General features: G+C 51.0%; 1 protein-coding gene across 4 annotated transcripts in view; it reads right to left on the bottom strand.

The window, feature by feature from the left end:
- Positions 1-19056, bottom strand: part of ANO1 (anoctamin 1) — a 197282-nt gene that overhangs the window by 21953 nt on the left and 156273 nt on the right. For all 4 annotated transcript variants that reach the window (XM_036762821.1, XM_036762825.1, XM_036762823.1 and 1 more), the window contains 8 exons: positions 14129-14211; positions 11435-11446; positions 10736-10807; positions 5779-5853; positions 3170-3371; positions 2974-3085; positions 752-809; positions 74-174 (listed from right to left, as the gene is read on the bottom strand). In XM_036762821.1, coding sequence (XP_036618716.1) covers positions 74-174; positions 752-809; positions 2974-3085; positions 3170-3371; positions 5779-5853; positions 10736-10807; positions 11435-11446; positions 14129-14211 — 715 coding nt within the window. The remainder of the gene's footprint in view (positions 1-73; positions 175-751; positions 810-2973; positions 3086-3169; positions 3372-5778; positions 5854-10735; positions 10808-11434; positions 11447-14128; positions 14212-19056) is intronic.

Raw genomic sequence — 19056 nt, 5'->3', positions numbered from 1 at the left:
GGAGTCCACACTCTTGGCTGTTCTAGGGCCCCCAGCCTGGGCTCCTTCACCCCCACCACGGTGGGTCACTTACGGGATGCCAATCTCGAACAGGTTGTTCTGAATCAGCTGCTTGCCCAACATGATGATGCTAAGCTGGATGCAGAGCTCCATCAAACAGCCACCAGGTGCACACTGGGACAGCATAAAGGAGAACTCATCAGGCTTCACTGGTTGGTCCCCTCTCTCCTATCTCCTTCTCTGTCTCCTCCCCAACCCCGATGAGGACACTGGGGTGGGGGCAGGGGGCTCAGAGCCACTCAAGAGCATCTCCCTCCCGAGCCCAGCCTTCCCTGGAAACAGAAAACCTTAGCGATCCCCTGGGAGAGCACCAAGTTCGATGCCTCTCATTAGACTTGGGGGGACTGAGGTCCACAGGGCATTTATTGAGCTGCTAGCAGAGAAAGACTGTGAACTGGTTATTGACCAGACAATGCTCTGCCCATTAGGCACACTGCCAGTCTCGTCTACATGTGCTGACCGTTATCTTGTTTTTAAATCAAGGGAAATATCCTGTTTGGGGGCCAGAGCCTATAGAGATGGACCATACAAGATCCAAGCTCATCTAAGGGTCTGGGGAGGGGGGTAAGGAGGGAATTGGTAGCCACCACTGCTCCCTCCAAGTCAGCCTCTTTCTTTGAAAGGCCCCAAAGAGACAGGCAATGGAAACAAGGCCAGAGCTGGGTGGGGAGTCCTGGGGGGTGCCGGTTACCTCTTCCATGCGGAAGGAATGAAAGATGTAGACGTAGTCTCCCGGGCGCCCAACAAACCTAGAAGAAGATGGGAGTGGGGGGTGAGGAGCAGGAAGCTCAGCCGCTGGGGCATCATGGGAGAGCGGCTCCTCCTCCCCTCACCCCGACTGCCCTGGGGGAGAAGTGGGGAGTGTGACCCAAGGGTCTGCTGGGTCTAAAGGATCAGTTGGTGCTGTTTGAAGTGGGACAGGGCTGAGGGAACGCTATCTCCACACTCTCATCTGTTGCAAAAATACCACAGATGTTTCTGCTTCGCCAACATTCGTCTGACCCCTGCCTCCCCTGTAAACATCCCTTAAAAGTGTAAGAGAGTCAAGAAGAAAGACATTTATCTTCCCCAACAGGAAAACAAGGATGGAGGATGGGGAGAATGTCGCCCCAAAGGGGGGTAGGGAGGAGGACAATGAGCACAGCATCTTAACAGAGGCTGGCTCAGCCCTGGGAGCCATGTTGGACCAAGCAGTGTGTGGCACCCCAGGACCATGCCCTGGTCTCTCCATACATTTCCTGGCCATATGACAGACCCTCCTACCCAATACAAAGGTCTGATGCAGCAGGCCACCATGGCCCTGGTGATGGTCAAAAGAGGCTCCAGGCCGGGGAGGTCTGTTGTGAAACTCTTTCTCTGTGTCTGTCTCTCTGTCCCTCTGTCCCACTGTCCCTCTGTCCCTCTGTCCCTCCGTCCCTCTGTCCCTCTGTCTCTCTGTCCCTCTGTCCCTCTGTCTCTCTGTCCCTCTGTCCCTCTGTCTCTCTGTCTCTCTGTCCCTCTGTCTCTCTGTCTCTCTGTTTCTCTCTCTCTCTCTCTCTCTCTCTCTCTCTCTCTCTCTCACACACACACACACACACACACACACACACACACACACACACACACACACAAAACAAGAGTTCAGAAAAAGGGATCAAAGAAGCAGCAGGAGGGAGGAGAGGATTTTTTTTTCCATCTTTGCCTTTCTCTCCTCTTTTTCATTTGAATGGGAGACCAAAGGATGGGGAAGGCAGTGTTTCCTGGGGGACTCTGAGGCAAGTGCCCCAGTGGTGGAAGTGAGGAGTTGCTGTAGAAAGGGAGGGGGGCGTCTCAGCTCTCCTTAGCCGAGTTAGTTGGGCTGTGTTGGCTTCAAGGCTAGGCAGGCCGAGTCACAGGTTTCCCTGTGGATTTTGGTTGGAGGAGGTTCCCAGGGATCTTTGTGCAACCTTGGACCCCCTTTGCATAAAATGATCATAATCGTGGGCCATTTTCCAAGATACCAACAAAGAAAACTTTCTACTGGGCAGGATGAATCCAGAATCAGATCTGGGATCACAAGAGGGAGGAGAAGGCGAGGGAATAACTATGCATTTAGTGCCCACTGTGCGCCGGGCACTGCGCTAATCGCTTGACAATTGTGATCTCGTTTGAGCCTCACCACTCTGGGAGGCAGCTACCGTTATAATGCCCATATTATAGAAGAAGAAACCGAGGAAAAAAAAGTTAGGTGACTTGCTCAAGGTCACACAGCTAGCAAGTGTCTGAGGCAGGATTTGAACTCAGGTCTTCTTGACTCCAGGCTTAGAGCTCTAGAGGGGTGACCTGGAATGGGGTCTCCTGGGATGGAGTCATTTAGACTGGAAATGAAGCTGATTACACGGGCAGTAGAGGTGAGTTCTGAAATCCAGGTGCAACAGACTCTGTGACTTGGAAATATGACCAGGGAGGCCTTGGTGCAGATGGTCTGAAAGGAGTGGGTATTGGTGAGGGCCCAGTCAAGATCACCCCCAATGGCCAACACCTGAGGAGGCAGGACTAGGTGGGCTATGGCTACAGAGCTGGAAGGGACCTTCCCCTCATCCACCCAGGACACCATGTAGAGTTAGGATTCAAACTCAAGTCCTCAGACTCCAAAGCCAGCCCCCTTTCCTTTCTACTACATGACAAACCACCCAGGGACCCTGCCCTGAGCCAATGCCAGGCCCTCAGGTCTGGACACTAACAGATGACTGGGGTTGTCTAGGCATCTGCTCATCTTAGTTGGGAGAGGGGAGCCTCTTGACTCTATGTGATGTGAAAAACCTCGGCTGTTGGTGCCTGCTTGGCCACAGTTCCCTTGGCATTGAGTGACCCACCATGGCATTCAGGTGTCCCCAAGGTTATTTTATTACATAGAACCTGAAGGGCTGATATGCTGGTTTCTGGGGTTCTCACCGGCCTTTGAAGAAAGCAACATAAAAGATGGGGGTGTAAGCATTCACAAACTTCAGCAGGAAGGCCTTGAAGATCAACCGCTCTTCAAAATTCTTGTCCGTCTTGGGAACCTCTGAAACCAAGAAGACAGGTTTTGTGTTCAGATGGTGCCTGGCATGAGGCAACGGCAGGGGGCACCAGGCTGCCCGCTACTCACCGATCTGGGTCAGCCATCGCGCTATGGAGCCGTACAGTTCATCCAAGATAATGATGACCACCAGGTTAATGATGACCGCCGTGGCTGTGACCGTGACCCTCACGTTGGACCGGCCGGAGGGGGAGGAGCTGATGGCCAAAGCAGCCGCGGTCGAGATTCTGTAGATAATGACTGCGAACACGATGGCGAACGTCAGCCCGATCTGGGAAGGAGAGAGAAGCACGGCCTTCGTTCTAGGCTCTCAGAAGAACCGAGCGAGTCAGCAGCGTGAGCCACGGGGCAGCAAAGGCTGGGCATTCGAGCATCCCAGGAGGCCTTTCTTATTGGGACTGACCAGCCCACACTGAGGGAAGCAGCAGCGCAGCAGGGATGAAAAAAGCATTTATGGAACAATTACTGTGCGCGAATCACCAGGGACGAACGTAGAAAGGTGGCTCCTGCTCTCGATTCCAGTGGGGGAGACACACAAGCCAGATGAAGCTGTCCTAGGGTGAATGATGTGTCCAGGGTCAGCTGGCTAATTGGTCAGAGGTAAGACTTGAACCCGCCCCCTTCCTGGCTCTCTGTCCACTGCACTGAACTGCCTGCACAACACTTCACGTTGATCTTGACAAGCGCCCTCTCATTGCAGCCGTTTCACAGATGAGAAACTGAGGCTAAGAAAGGTGGTGACTTGGCCAGGGTCACACAGTGTCTGAGACAGAATTTGAACCCAGTGCTTTCTGATTCCAGGCTGTTTTCTTTCCATTAAGCTGTTCTAACTCTTGGTCATGTGACTAGCAGGCTTTTTTTTGCCAGTGGGGCAGGTTTGCCAAGAGATATTTGCCAGGAACAGGAAGCTTCAAGTTCTAGCCCTATCTTCTTGGTTTGCTTCATCACCAAAGAAGTCCATGACTAAGGAACTGAAAGATGCGATGAGTTCAAATCCTGCCTCAGACACTTCTTAACTGGGTGACCCTGGGAAAGTCACTTAACCTGAGTCTCGGTCTCCTCGTCTGTAAAGTGGGGCAGCCGAACCTAGGGTAACTACCTCACAGGGCTATTTTGTTGTCATTTTTTCAATCCTGTCCAACTCTGTGACTTCATTTGGGGTGTTCTTGGCAGAGGTACTGGAGTGATTTGCCATTTCCTTCTCCAGCTCATTTTACAGATAAGGAACTGAAGCAAAGGGGTTAAGTGACTTGCCCAGGGTCACCCAGTTAAGAAGTGTCTGAGGCCAGATTTGATCTCATGGAGATGACTCCAACATGGCTATGGTGCCACCTAGCTGCCCTCACAGGGTTATGGTTATGGTGAGGATCCAAAGAAAAGATCCATTAAATGTTAGCCACGTTTAATCATTATCATTGCTGGTTTTATGTTCACCAGCAAAGAAATATCCTAAGATAGGTTTGAAAGAATTAGTTAGAACAAATCATTTCCTCTTGTTGTTTCTGGTGTCTGGAAATGGGACAGCTGGAGAGAGAGGAACAGAAGCAGCCAAGAGATTCAGGAGATGAATAGAGGTTGTACCTAGAGCCCTTCCCTTCCCAGCAGAGCCCTGTGGGGAGACCCTCCCTGATCAGATAGCTGTTCCTGAGCCAGAGGCTTTCTTCCACCCTCCTCACTCCCATCCTGACAGCAGCTGGCAGCTCTACCTTGTGGGTGCAAACCCAGAGAAGGGGACACCACCCTGCTTGTTGATGAGGGTGACGAGAGGTGCTGAGAGCCGGAGGCAGGGCCAGCCCTGGGCTCCCATTAGGTCTTCAAGCATCTCCTCCTCACCAGCGGATCCCAACAATGCCTGGAATCCCACCCAACTGGAGAGATGGCTTCCTTTGGGTTTTAGGATTCAAGTTGGGGAAAGAGGAGAGCACTGGGGGTGGGGTTTGGGAGATCTGGCTTTTGATCCCACTTGAGCCAATTCCTGGCTGCCTGACCCAGGGCCAATCTGCCTTTTTGTGCCTCCTCTGTGAAATGGAGATAGGAATAGCTGCTCCCTGTGAAATTCACATAAGATCACACACCCCATCCTAAAAGGGAGATGGAAATGTTAGCTTTTCCTGCCCAGACAGGACCTTAATGCTGAGCCAGCCTGAGGCTCATGGTTAAGAGCTGGGAATCTGGTCTCATGACAAAGACAAACAGCTGATTCTGAAGCTGATTTAGTCATCCAAAAACCAAGACCTCAAGGGGATGATAAACTTCAAGGCTCCCATTCTGGCCCATAAGGAGGTCTACTAGGCAAGGTATCTATCTATCAGGTGCCCTTGTCTGCTGCGAGTCCAGGACTGATGGCTTCAGTCTTGAGTTTGAAAGTCCTAAAGCACAGGTGTGATCATGCCACTCCTCCAGCCAAGAACCTTCAGTGGCTCCCTATTACCACCCCACTCCCTCCCCAGTTCTCACCACTTCCCCTCCCCTAATTACTTTGCGTTTGCATTGCATGTATTTCCCATTTATTTATACAAGTGGTGCATCCCTAGAGGGCTGGGACCAGTCCAGTTTTGCCTCAGTCTCTCCAGAGGTTGGCAGAAAGGCCTGTGCTATCGAATTGTCCAGGACCCTAGGGGGATCCTGCCCAGTCAGGAAAAGTTCCCAGGTCTGCCTTTGGTTTCCCAAACACTTACCATGAAGATGAAGCTGACAAAATTGGTCAGGTAGGCTGGGAGTCGGTCCTTCCACGTCAGCTTCTCCTTATCGATCTATAACATGAAATAAACACATCCCTTATCCCTGCTCCGGCAGCCCTAGGCAGGAAGCAAGCTTGTGTATGCAGAGTTAAAAACAGGGCAGGGGTCGGGGGCAGGGGGTGATCCTCACCACTTCCTCCTCAGCTGGGGGAACCTGGCTTGGCTCGTTGGCCAACCCACAGACCAGCACAGTTATTTGCCTCCTCCACATCAAGTTGAAGTAAGCATTCCTTATCCCAGGTTAAAATGCTGTTTGCCACCCTGGCCAACCATGATGCCAATTTCTAAGCGCCCTTTTTGATCTGAATCTGTTAATTTACCCCTTTCACTATAAGAACCAAGAAGATGGTTATCAGGCTTGGGAGGCAATGTTGTTTAGAAACCTGCCATTGGCCTCATCACCTTTCTTGGATGGGACTGGGAGACTCTGGTGTTTTTCAACTATCAAAGTGCTGTTTAATGAAGCAAAACAGCCCTGAAAACAATCAAAGGGGTATAGACACGCCAGGTGGGCCAGGGGACATGCACATTCATCAAAAACAACACGTGCACCCAAACCAAGCAAACAACCCACAGGCACCCGGGTCAAGCTCGCTTGTCATGCTTCAGGAACTGTTAACATCTCCTTCCTTTCAAAAACAAATCCCAGCCTCAGCCATGCAGTGCCAACCTCTCCATGGGTGCTAGATGGGAAAAGGAGATGAGCATGAAAATCAGAAACAAAAGTCTAAGCAGCCAGGGATGGTTGGGGGTCTGGGGGTAAGGCAGGGAATGATGGACATCATTGACTTTGGTTTTGGGCAAATGCCCCAACATTTCAATTCCTTCAGGAAAGGAAATGGACCAATTTCACCCCAACCATGGCTGTCTTAACTCTTTCTCTCCATTTGTTTGATATCTCCTCCAGCAAACGTCCAGGCTTCTGAGAGCAGGGGGGAAGAAAGGAACAACAACAAAAGGGACCAGGAGCTAGAGCGTCACCCAGTGGAAGCCAGTGCCCGCTGAGTCACCCTTACCCGCCCAACTGGTACGCACAGCCCAAACAGAGATTGCCCTTTGCTTTGCTCACTCCAAGCCTAATTTCTGGTTCAGGTCACTTTAAACAAAGAACAGATGGCAGGTGTTCAACTTTGAAAAGAAATGCCGCAGAAGAGGCATTTGGGAAGAAAGGTCAAGCTTAGAACAGAGCCGGACAAGGCCACGCTTGAAAACACTCCATCTCCTGGTGCTGGAAGCCAGGATTTGGAACTTGGAGGGACCTCAGAGACCACAGACTCCACCTCTCTCTTTTTAGAGGAAGAGACAGAAAACTGGAGAGGGCCTGAAGCCTCGGAGTAGGCCAGATCCTGTTGGGATCCGAGCACATCGTCACAGATTTAGAGCTGGGGCGGATCTCAGACTTCAGTCCAACATCTTCATTTTGCAGTGAGGAAACTGAAGAAGGCACATGTGCAATTCAAACCCAAGGTCTCTGTCCCCAGTATGATGTGCTTCCCCCACTGATCCTCTCATCCCTTCTTGCCTCTGCCTCAGAGTCCCTAACTTCCTTCAGAGTCTTTCCTGACCCTCCTCCCTGCAGCCATTAGTACTTTCTGCTCCTCGAAATTACTCTGTACTGGGAACTGTTCTATCTCCTCAGGAGAATGGCAGCCCCCTGAGGGCAGGCACTGTTTCATTTTTGATCCTCCTCCAGTGCTTGGACTCAAGGTCCTCTTGTACCACACTAGTGTCTCTCTATACCTTGACCTCTCCGTTCCTCCCTCCCCCTGTAAAATGAGGAGATTGGATGAGATCCTGACAGCCTCCTCAGGTCTCTAACTGCCCAAGCTCACACTTCCCAGGGACCTACACAACCCACTGGAAAGGAAGGACTCAGCTTCTACTCCTACGCATTCCAGCAGTCACTTCTCTCCTGAATGTGAAGGTCCAGGGAGCGCTTGATCCATGATGGTCACGCTATAGACTCTTGACTCTGCCACTTCCCAGCTATGTGACCTTGGGCAAGCGGATGCCCCTGTCAGGGCCTCAATTTCTTCATCTGTCAAATGGAGGAGTTGGTCTAGATGACCAGAGTCTCAGGTCCCTTCTGGCTTAGGTCCTTGGATCCTATCACTAGATTCTCCCCAGAGAAGGTTGGAGTAGGTTGAGTAGAGGTGGCTAGGTGGTGCAGTGGGGGCAATGCTGGCCTTAGTCAGGATCCTGCTCCACATGCTGATTAGCTATGTGGTCTGGGCCACACCGAACCCTTCTTGGCCTCTGCTGCCTCCTCTAAGCAATGGGGATAACGAGGGGACCTCCCTTCCAGGGCTGTTGTATGACAAATGCTCTGCCTACCTTCAGGTGCCATGAAAATGTGGGCTGGTTATCCTTAGCTCATTAGTACTGGGCTGAATTCAGCTTTTCTCACACAGGGACTTGGAGGCAGGTACCAAGCTGGGAAGCCCCGATCCAGAGGGCAGGGGACACAATACATGCCGTACCCACCAATGAGCTGGTCTGGAACTCATGCCACAAGAAACACAAAGTAATTTGGGGCTGAGGGAGTGCCAATGTCTCATGGAGGAGGAAGCTGAATTCTGAAGAAGCTTGGGATTCTTCCAGGCATGGTAAAGGCTGGAAGAACATTCCAGGCAAAGAGAGGATTCTTTCTTTTGGACCATCAAGGGACTATGTCAGAGGTGGATCCTGCCCTCATTATCTCAGTCTGATGCCAGGAACCAGACCCCAAATGACTTCCTAGGGCTCAGTTCAACTGAGCGATCTCTTGAGGGCACTACCATGCTTCCAGTCCCCCTGAATAGGGGCTCATCCTCAGCTCTTCACTTTCTCACCCCCTCAGTATCCAATCAGATGACAAGGCCTATTTTTTCTCCCTCTCTAAAACACCCCCTTCTGCCCTCTGACATGGCCCTGGACTGGTACATACCCTCTTCCCCTCATGCTGGGACTATTGCAATGGCTGCTGGGGGCTCTGCCTCAGTCTCCCTACTCCAGTTCAGCTCCATTCAGTCACCAAAGGAATCTTCCTAAAGCTCAGCTTTGATCATATCACTCCACTATTCAATAACCTCCTGTGGCTCCCTATGGCTTCCAGGATCAAACACAAAATACTGTTTGGCATTCAAAGCCCTTCCTACCTCTTTCCAGTCTTTTACATTATGGCTCTACTCTGTGACTCAGTGATAATGACCCCGTGGCCCTTCCTTAAACAGGTCCCTTCTCTTCCTAACTGAGCCTGGTCTTCAAGCCTAGAACTTGCCCTCTCCATCCTATCTCCTGCTAGTGAGTTTCCCTGACTTCCTTCAAGTCCCTTCCGAAGTCTTACCTTCTCCAAGAACTCTTGCTGGTTTCCTTCCCTCTGAGATTATCCCTGGCTCATCTGGTCTCTATCTGGTTTGTGCACATGCTGTGAGCTCCTTGATCACAGGGGCTGTTTTTATCATTTTTTGGGGGGGTGGGGACAGCCTAGCACTTAGCACAGTGCCTGACACATAGCAGGTGCTTAATAAAGGCTTACTGACATGTCCAATGTGAAGATCTGCCTCAAGACATGGGCAAGGATGTCCTGTATTAGCAGTGATGGGCCCAGGCACTGGGGAAAGCCCTCCTCCATCTGCCTGCCTGGGCACCAACTAATCATGGGCCTGACACGTCCACAGGTGCCCTGAGGCAAGGCCTGGGAAATCTACTGGAAATCTGATTGTGGAGACAGTGAGCTCCTTTTCAGGCGTTTTCATCATTCTTGGGATGTGGCAAATGCAGAAACTCATAAGTCATTGAGGAAGAAAAGCCTCCTTGCAGATGTCAGAGGGAAAAGGGCCCGGTGACTGGCAAATGTGTATGTGGGATGTGAGACAGCGAAAATGAAACCAGGCTCTCTCTACACCTCTACGCCTAACACAGAAACGGCCACTCAGGAGAGCTGGGGGCAGTGCAGGGCAGGGAGATGCTTCTTGTCCAAATCTGACGGTCCTAGTCCACCTCCTGCCAGGGGGATTATGGCTGTTTGTTGAGGGTCCTGGGGCCCTTCGGTGGGATCCTGAGGCTTCTAAGGGGGGCTGGCCAGCCCAAGAACAGGCACAAGGTTGCCCATTTATCCCTAAGGCACAGGTCAGGCCAGACCACCCCCTGGCTCAAAGAAGCTTCAGGGGTCCCTGTGGCCTATAGGCCAAGATCCAGAACTACTCCTGTTTGGTGCTGAAACACGGCCCAGGCCAGCCTACCTGGAATGAGCTCACGGCTGTTCGCTGTGCCAGGCCATGGCCCATCTTGGCTGCCTTGCTTCCCTTCAAGCCTCAGCTGCCTTGTCCTTCAAGGCTCTTTTCCCGACCAATCCCCTCCCCACCTTGTTAGCTCTCTGTCTTCCTCACATCTGACACTTTGTAACCACCGGGTAGATACTTTGTATTTACTTCTTAGCATCAACCCTGTACTTCCTCCATAGCCTGTGACTTTCCTGAGGGCAGGTTCACAGGGCACTGGCCTTGGAGCCAGAAAGACCTGAGTTTGAATCCTGCCTCAGATACTGAATACCTCTGTGACCCTGGGTAAGTGACTTCATCTCAGCCTCAGCCTCCTCACCTGTAAAATGGGGACAGAAGTGGCATTTGCCTTCCAGGGCTGTTCTGAGGCTCAGATAAGATATTCTATGTACAATGCTTTGGAAACCTTACAGCCACGCAGGCGCCTGTGCATATGTCACCGTCGTCACCATCATCACTGTTATTACTGGCAGCTCTCTGTTTCTGCACCCCAAGTGCCCAGCAGAGCACCTGGCCCATGATAGGAGCTCCCTGCTGGAGGAGCCTTTGCTTGGCGAGGCCCCTGAAAGGAGGCGCTCCCCACAGAGGATCGGGGCTCTCAGTGAGAGCTGCCGAGGCAGCGGGGCACCTACCTCCTTGTGTCGGGAATCTTTCCGAAGGGATTTCTCCAAAACTTTGGCCTCGTACTCCGCCCTTGGATGCGCCTGTGGAATAAAGCCGGTTTCCAGCTCAGTCACAAAGCAGAAATGCCAGGCCAGCCCAGATGTGAACACACAGCCAAGTGCTCCCTAGACTTGGGTCAGGTATGTGCCCACCCAATTCGCAGAGCTGCCGGAGGTTGGTGCCAGGTCAGAGCTGTGCCCTTTGGACCTCCCCCCTGCTTATAGCTTCCTGGGAATTCTCCCCACTGGCAATGGGTGAGAGGAGCTGTGACCCCATCCCTGGGGCAGCTTCTGTTTCCTGGCAGCAAGCCCCAGGTGGTGTAAGAACCTGCTGACCACAGAGATGGCAGCCAGAGACAAGTGCCATACAGCCATCAGAGGAGAGAAGAGGAGCCTCAGCAAGCACCGGCAGATGCAAGGACCCCCCCACCCCATTCAAAGGCAGGCACATGGCTTGGACCAGCTTGAAGAACAGAAATGAAAATGGAAGGCTAACGCTGGTAGGAAAAGAGGCAGCCTGGCTACTGGGCAAAGGCGCCCACCAAGAAGGGCTCTGTCAGAAGCAGGAAAGGAGATGAAGTGATGGCCGAGCATCGGGGGTGAGCGCAAAGTCCCTTCTGCAGGGAGACAGGGCGGGAGAAGGGAATGGGGTCATAAAAAGTTCCAAACCTTGACGGTCTCCTTCATGGGTCAGTAAAATGGGGGAAGAAAGAAACACAAATTGGAAATTACTTCAACGGATTTAGGGGAGACATCCACTCAAAATTGCAATCTCTCTTTTTGCTGAGAAGTCAGAAAGCCAGGGGGAGCAGAGCTGGAATAGGGGCAAGAGAGAGGGCTAGGCAAGGTTCCACACTGACGTCATTGTTTGCAGAATCATCGAAATAAATCATTTATACAGTGGTGGAGCCTCCCAGAGGATGTGGTGTGTTTAAATACTTTGGGCTAATGTGAAGGAAGCACAGGGCTGGGTAATGAGACTCCATGTGCTTCTTGCTTCCTGATTTTGTCCTTAGCCACCGGTGCCCAAACCTCTGGGGACACAAAACACCCCAGGGCGCAGCATCTCCCGCTTCTCTTGTCTAGCAGTGACTGGGGGGCCCAGCAGGGAGAGTGGGCCTACCCTCGAGAAGTCCACTTTGGAGACACTCGTGAAGTCTAAGAAGACTCAACTGCTTCCATCATCACCATAGCAGTGTGGCCTGGTCTGGAGCAAGAGGCCCTGGGTTCAATTCCAGGCCTGCAGCTTAGTAACTGTCTGAGTGCCTTCAACTCCCTGGTGTGTATTGTCCCTTGTCAAAATGAGGGGATTGGGCCTTGAAGGTCCTATCCTTCTAGCTCTAGGTCTAGGAGCCTATGAAGAAGGACTCAATAACTTTGTCCTCTCTGGAGCATCATTTTCCCATTGGGAAATCCCATTCCCAAGGCACACCAAGGACTAGTGATGTCCCTGGTGCAGGATCTTCCTACAAAGAAGATGACCCATTTATAACTTAGAGTCTTGTAGGATTAGTTTGCTGGGGGTTTGGTTGCTGTGTCCAGGACCACACAGTTAGTAAGTGGGATAGGTTGGGTTTGGCTCTGCTGACCCCAAATCTAGCACCTCTAACCACCATGCCATGTTGTCCATTAGACACAGCATGTCAAAAGTGCTTCAGGCCTCCAGGGTCCCACAGCCCTGCCAAGCACAGCTCTGGGTGAAGAGGGACCTTCTTGAATTCTCCTCTTCTCTTTACCCCAATCAAGTCAAAGAGGCCAACTCTTCCTAACTTACATAGAGGATGAGGCCCTTGTATCTCGGGACTTGGCCTAGAACCTAGCCCCAAGCAACAGCTTACTAAATGCCAGTGGAAGCTCATTTGATCAGGCTCCATCTGTTTGTACATATACCCCACATGCATGCCCTCCCCACATGTGCCCAAACCACCTGGGGCCCCGGCATGCGTGATCCATTACTCAAGTCTCCTGCCTATACTATAGCCTATACACATGTGTTCCATATAGATTCCCTGACCATGCATATTTTCTACATGTGTGCCCTGCCTCAATATTTTTGTGGTATGGAAGAGTGTACCCACATAGCAGGGATCATTTCTTGTCACTTGATTTGCCAGGCTGTTTAATTAAATGTCTTTTTTGAAGCCAACCACTGTATCTTCCAGACAGCTTCCAGACAAGCCATGGTTGTTTGTGGGTCCTGACCCAGAGAATGCCTTCAGCCTAGGGCACACACATAGGGCCTGGGCATTACATTTTGGAGAACAATGAAGGGGGGTGTTGGGGACTACACGATCCCTGTGGGACAAATCGAACATTGGGAGAAAATCAAATTTGTGCCTCTGACCTCAAGGGTCACGCTCCATCAAAATGGTGGAAATGACTTTTCACAGCCCTAGACACATGTGGCTATTTTTAGACACAAAGGAGATTTACGTCATAACCCAAATGGTTAAAAAAAGGTTTAAAAAGGTTTAAAAAAAGTTTAAGGTTTAAAAAAAACCCCAAACAAATGACTGCACTCACAGACTCAGAGAGTCTGCTATGATGTGCAAAGGAACCCATGAGGTCATGGGGCTGGTGTCTGGGGGGAGCTCTCTCCACCTTGGGCTCTGTGCCAGAGGCATTTCTAATAAATGATCCCACTTTTTCATCGGACAAGATCTGCAGGCCCGTACCCGAGGAAACCGGCAATTAGTGATGAGTCAATGAGGTTATTTCTCCTGAGATGCTGGGAGAAGACAGAGAACTCTGGCTTCAAGCCCTTCCATAATTACACTTTGAATCTTCCCTCCTTTTTTTAGATTCCAAAGGGGCCAATAGGTTTTGTCCCTTCGATATTTCCACCAGCCCCCACCTTCTTGCTGTTAACCACACCCAACAGTAGAAGCATTAGCCAGCAAGCTGGCCAGATGAGGAAGGCTTGGGCCTCATTTCGTGTCACATTACCCCAGCAAAGCTGGTGGGCATGGCTGGATGGGCAAGCTGGCTTGCGCCACATGGCCCAGGCCCTGCTTTTAGCACCTTAACCAGAGCACCGAGGGAGCCTGGGTAGACAGGAATCTCCATGACCACACCAGTGGCTATGGTCTCCCGCTGGTGTGGATGTCCAAAGCATTCCTGCATATACGTGGGGCAGGTCTCCCTGGTAACCAAACATGCTTCCAACACATCCATAAATGAGCTCAGAAACAGACCATGTGAAGGATTTGCCTTTGGCCCTTGGACAGAGATCACTTTACCATCCCATACCATACTCCCACAAGGCTGGAGGATGGACCAAGTTGTTTTGGGGACCTACAAACTCCCCAGCAATTCAGAGGTGGGAGAAGGGCACAGATACAGCCAGCATGCAGTGGCACTGACCTCTTCCTCCTCGAACCCAGTGAGGTCCCATTTATAGTTGAGCCGCATCTGTTTTCTCTTCCAATGTTCCATAAACATGGCAGCTGGACAGAGTAGAGAAGAAAGAAGTGAGTCAAATTCCCAGGCAATTTGGATAATGTCTGTATGGCCAACAAAGCCCACTTCAAGCTGGCTCAGGACCTATTTAGACACTGGCTGCTGAGGAGGAAGTGAGTCATTGGGGCAACCCTCCCCATTGGGATGGCCCAGGTTACTTTTCCATTTCCAGGGACCTGGAATGGTCTGTCTCCAGCCTCACCAGCCCAGCCCAGCCCAGTTTCTCAGACCCAGACCTAATGCCAACTCTTTCATGAAGCCCTCCCTGGTATCTCCAGCTGGAAGCCATCCCCATAGCACTTTGTTCTCCTCTTGAGGTACTTAGCACAGTCTCCCTCACAGTTTAGTTAATTTTATCATGTTTCATGTTCCTACTAGTTCTTAAGTTCCATGAGGGCTGGGACTGAGTCATCTTACACATCTACCTTTCCCCATTTGTCTATAAACCTCTAAATCTCCCACATCCTTCAAACAAACAAATAGACAAACAGACCCCTTCACTTTTGACCTTGCTACCCCCTCAAGCTGTCATCCTGTGCTTTCCCTCCTCTCACTTTTCACTCCCTTGTAGACTGGCTCCCAAACCTATCACTTGACTCCAAACTGTTCTCCCAAGGCCACCAGTGGCCTCATAACTGAGAAACCCAGTGGTCTTTTCCCAGTCCTCCTTCCACTTGAGTGCTCTGACACTATTGGTCACACACACCCTCCTCCGGGACAGACTCTTCCCTTGGCTTCCATGACATGGCTGTCTTGGTCCTCTTCCCCTCTGTCTGGACATTGCTCCTTCTCAATTCCTTGAATGGATGATCATCTGTCTCCTGGCCTTAGAATGGCCGTTGCCTAGGTCTGGATCCTGGATGCTCATCTCTGTCTTCTCTATCTTGAAGAATTCACCAGTTTCCATGGGTCAATTACCACCTCTATGGAGCTGACTTTCAGATCTAGATATCTTGCCCTAGTCTCTTCCTTGAGCATCCAGCACTGGCCTCTTTGGACAATCCACCGGAATCTTCTCCTGAATGTCCTATACGCATCTCAAACTCAATTTGGCCAAACGATTTCATCATCTTTCCCCCTAATCAGCCCCATCTCAGGATGTTCTTCAGTCTCTTGAGAGCATCATCACTGTAGCCATCCAGGTTCACCACCATGAAGTCTGCCTTGATTCTCCCCTCCCCTGCCCTCTGCCCATTTCCAACCAATTGTCAAGTCTTGTTGTTTTCACATCTATCATTTCTTTCCTGTCTGTTTCCTTCCATCCACTCTCATGGATACCTCTTCATTTCAGGCCCTCGGTATCTCTCACTTGGTCCACTGTGACAGCCAACTGTTTCCCCTACATTTATTCTCTCACATTCCCAGACCGTCCTCCCCACACCTGCCATATTGGTGTTTCTAAAGGACAGGTCTGACTAAGTCATCCAATTGCTCCAATCGTCCCCCCTTCCCCTGCTCTTCAGTCTGGCGTTCAGGAAGCTCCCCTGCCTCCCCCCCATCAGGTTCCAACATACCTCTCAAATCTTATTTCATATACTTTTCCTTCCTGAATTCCCCGTTCTGTCCAGATGACTGAGACACCATTGCTAAAAGCTGGCCTCTGGCTCCCATCTCTGGGCATGCCTGACAGATATCGCTTGAACCCAAGACCATGATCACTCACTGTTGATCCTTTCAGGCTCCTGGAGCTGCCACCAGTCCAACAGTGACTCTGAGAACAGGGCTCTGGGCCCCACTGAATTCTGTCAGTATGTGTTAAGCACTTACCATGGCCAGGGCACTGTGCCAGGCCCCAGAGAGGATACAACACAAAGAAACTGTGCCCGCCCTCTGAGAGCTTCAAGTCTTACTGAGAGCCAGCTGCCTGACTTTGTCCTCCCTGCCTGCTCGAGGTTTGTGTCCTTATCTGTCTCTCTTCCCTCTCCTCACTCAATTATCTCTCTTTGCCTTGGGGACCTGCCTGGCACACAGAAGACTTAAGCCTGAATTGAACTGGAAACGGGCTTACACATTGGTCTGTGACATGCCTACTTGCAGTCTTATTAAAGGAATCTTTGAAAGGCAACATGGAGAGTCTGCTAATTACTCCAGGAGGCATCTTGGTCTAGTGGCTAAAGGCCTGCAAATCTTGGCCTGAAATCTGCCTCAAACACTTACTGGCTGTGTGACTCTGGGCAAATGATTCAGGTCACTAGGACTGTTTTCTGATCTGTAAAATGGGAAACACTGACCCAAGTGGGTTGTTAAGAAGCTGGAATGAGATAATGCGTGTAAAGGGTCTTATAGCCATGGGAGCTCCAGTCATTGCCTTCCCCTGAGCTGCCCTGAAGCTGCCCATCCTCATCCGTCTGCCCACAGGCAGGCTCTCCCCTGGTTTAGAGGCTTAAACTTGTGGGCTGCAGCTCCCCCAGCTCACCTGACTGATAGTTTCACTTACCCGTGGCCAGGTGAGGGGACCTAAAAGGCAGATGTTAGACATGTGGTGGAGAGAGAAACCCCACAAATAGAAGCTGCCTGAGGCCAGGGGCTCTTGTAGACCAAACACTGGCCACAGTGCCTGGCACAGAGCAGGATCTCAGATTCTCAATGGCTTGGCTTAGCATGGCATAAGCAAGGAGGGCCCTAGCCAAATTGTGAATGCCAGGGACGGATGAGCCAAAACCTTCATTGTACTGGTGGTGGGGTGGGGGTGGTGGAATGTAAGGCCAGAGAAAGAAAGCAGCCCCCCCAAGGTCACACAGCTATTTAGTGGCAATTAAGTCTTGTAATTCTGACCTGCTTCTAGGACTGTGCCAGCTCTGTGTGAGTGTTAGGACTCACACACGACATGCAATTCGAGCCAACAAAAGAGAAAGCAGAGAAGTTGTAGTAACTGGGGGACAGAAAGGTACAAGAATCAAGTTTCTACTCAGGCCCCCCTTGTTCCCAGGAACAGTGCCTTCCTTCCCATCCTCCTCTTTCCTCCCTCCCATCTCACTCTCCCCCACCCCATCTCTTCTCCCTCTTTCTTTCATATGTTGTTTCACTGACGCCTTTAGTTTTTACATTAAAGTCATTTCTAGAAATCCTCCACTTCAAAATCAAGATTTTCCTTATAACAAAGTCAAACTGTCAAACACAAACACAGTAAGTGTCCTAGACACTCACTGGTGACCAGGGTCATTGCTGGCACATGTTTAATAACTGGCTCACCAGAAAAAAATAAGCACACCTGACACACTTTTAAGGTTATGCTGCACTATGAACATTTTCTTCATCACTTTCTTAAGTCTAGATAACCAGCAAAACAAGAAATCAAGCCCTGATCTGTAGCAATTGTAAATGTTCACACTGAAAACTTAACAGCTGGCCCTTTAACACCCTAACATACAGCTGCTTAGAACCATCCATCTCTGCCCCGCCCACACCCCCTCTCCTCTCCTCTCCTCTCCCCTCCTCTCCACACCCCCACCCCCACTGTGCTCCATCACCCACTCTGAGGTGGTCTTGGTCACTGGGTCGCCTGTCTCAGATTTCATTTCTGTTCCTGCACAGGGGCTCTCTCAGTGGCCACAGATCAAACCAACACTAATGGAAGGATTTTCTCAAGGTCATGGTGAGGCTCAATGGCAGACACTCAAACCAGTCCCCCTCCCCCACACCTTCCTCAGAGGGTGAATAACAAAGCCTGGAATGCTTCAGGAAGTAGATACTTGGACCAAGGGTGGTCCAACAGCTGGTGACAATGTCCTCCATTCAGTCAGTACAGAAACAAAAGTCACTCTCTTGAGTGGGGGAGCTGGCATTTCTCTGTGAGAGCCAAGCTCCTCCCCTTCTGCCATCATTACCTCTAGGAAGATCTGAAGGAATCCAAAGCCTGCAGGTGAAAACCCAGTCGTTCAATGCCTCTGGGGCCAAGGGCACACGTTCCCTAAGGCTGCTGACCACAGCTCTAATGGCACCTGCTCCAACCCAGACTGGTTCCTTCCAATGAAAATGCCCATTCCCTCCTGTGGCCATCTGGGCTTGCTGCCTCAGCATGCCTCCATGTTCCTCCCAGCAGTAGGCATGATTACCTCCCATGTCTTGGTTGTCCCTCACTGCGTCCCCTATAGGCCTTGCCATGAACATCTCAGAGCATCAGAGTTATGCCTTTTGGTGTCCAGTAGAAAGGGACTCCCAGAAGGCAGGACCCTTGTCTTTGTGTCTCCAGTGCCTGGCACACAGTAGGGCCTCATAAATATTTGTTAAATTGAAATAAGGCACAGAGTAAGGGGAAGAATGGAATGGCATCACATTTAGGCCACATGATATCCCTAAGGAGGAATAATAGACTGCCAGGAGGTCTTGTAATTCCTTCCTTCTAGAAGGGGAGGCGTGGCTAGATAACATGAAAAAGATCTGGGTGTGTTGGTGGATAACAAGCTCACCATGACTCAAAAAAAACTAGCTTAGTACCAAGACTAGGAAGGTGACGGTCTTGGCCCTCTGGAGTATGGCATTCCATTTCTGGTGCCACTCCTCAGGAGGGACATTGATAAGCCGGAGGAGGGTTTCTAGAGAAAGTCAACCAGAATGGTGAAGAGCCTGGAGTCACCACCATCTGAGGATTAGCAGAAGGGAAATGGGGATGTTTAGTCTGGAGAAGATTCAGGGGTGGGGATTATGAGCAGCTTTCAAGCATCTGAAGGGCCTCTGTACAGAATGCAGATTAGCCAACCTTGGCCTGATTGCTCCCCCCACCCCCGGAGGGGGGGGGTGCAGAGCTAGGAAAAAGGTGGGGACATTGATAAAAGCAGATTGGGGCAACTGGTCACCTGAAGAGGCAGTGCCCACCCCCCCACCCCCACTTC

Source organism: Trichosurus vulpecula, chromosome 6 (assembly GCF_011100635.1).
Source record: "Trichosurus vulpecula isolate mTriVul1 chromosome 6, mTriVul1.pri, whole genome shotgun sequence".
Lineage (NCBI taxonomy): Eukaryota > Metazoa > Chordata > Mammalia > Diprotodontia > Phalangeridae > Trichosurus > Trichosurus vulpecula.
This window is presented reverse-complemented; position numbering and strand designations above follow the sequence as displayed.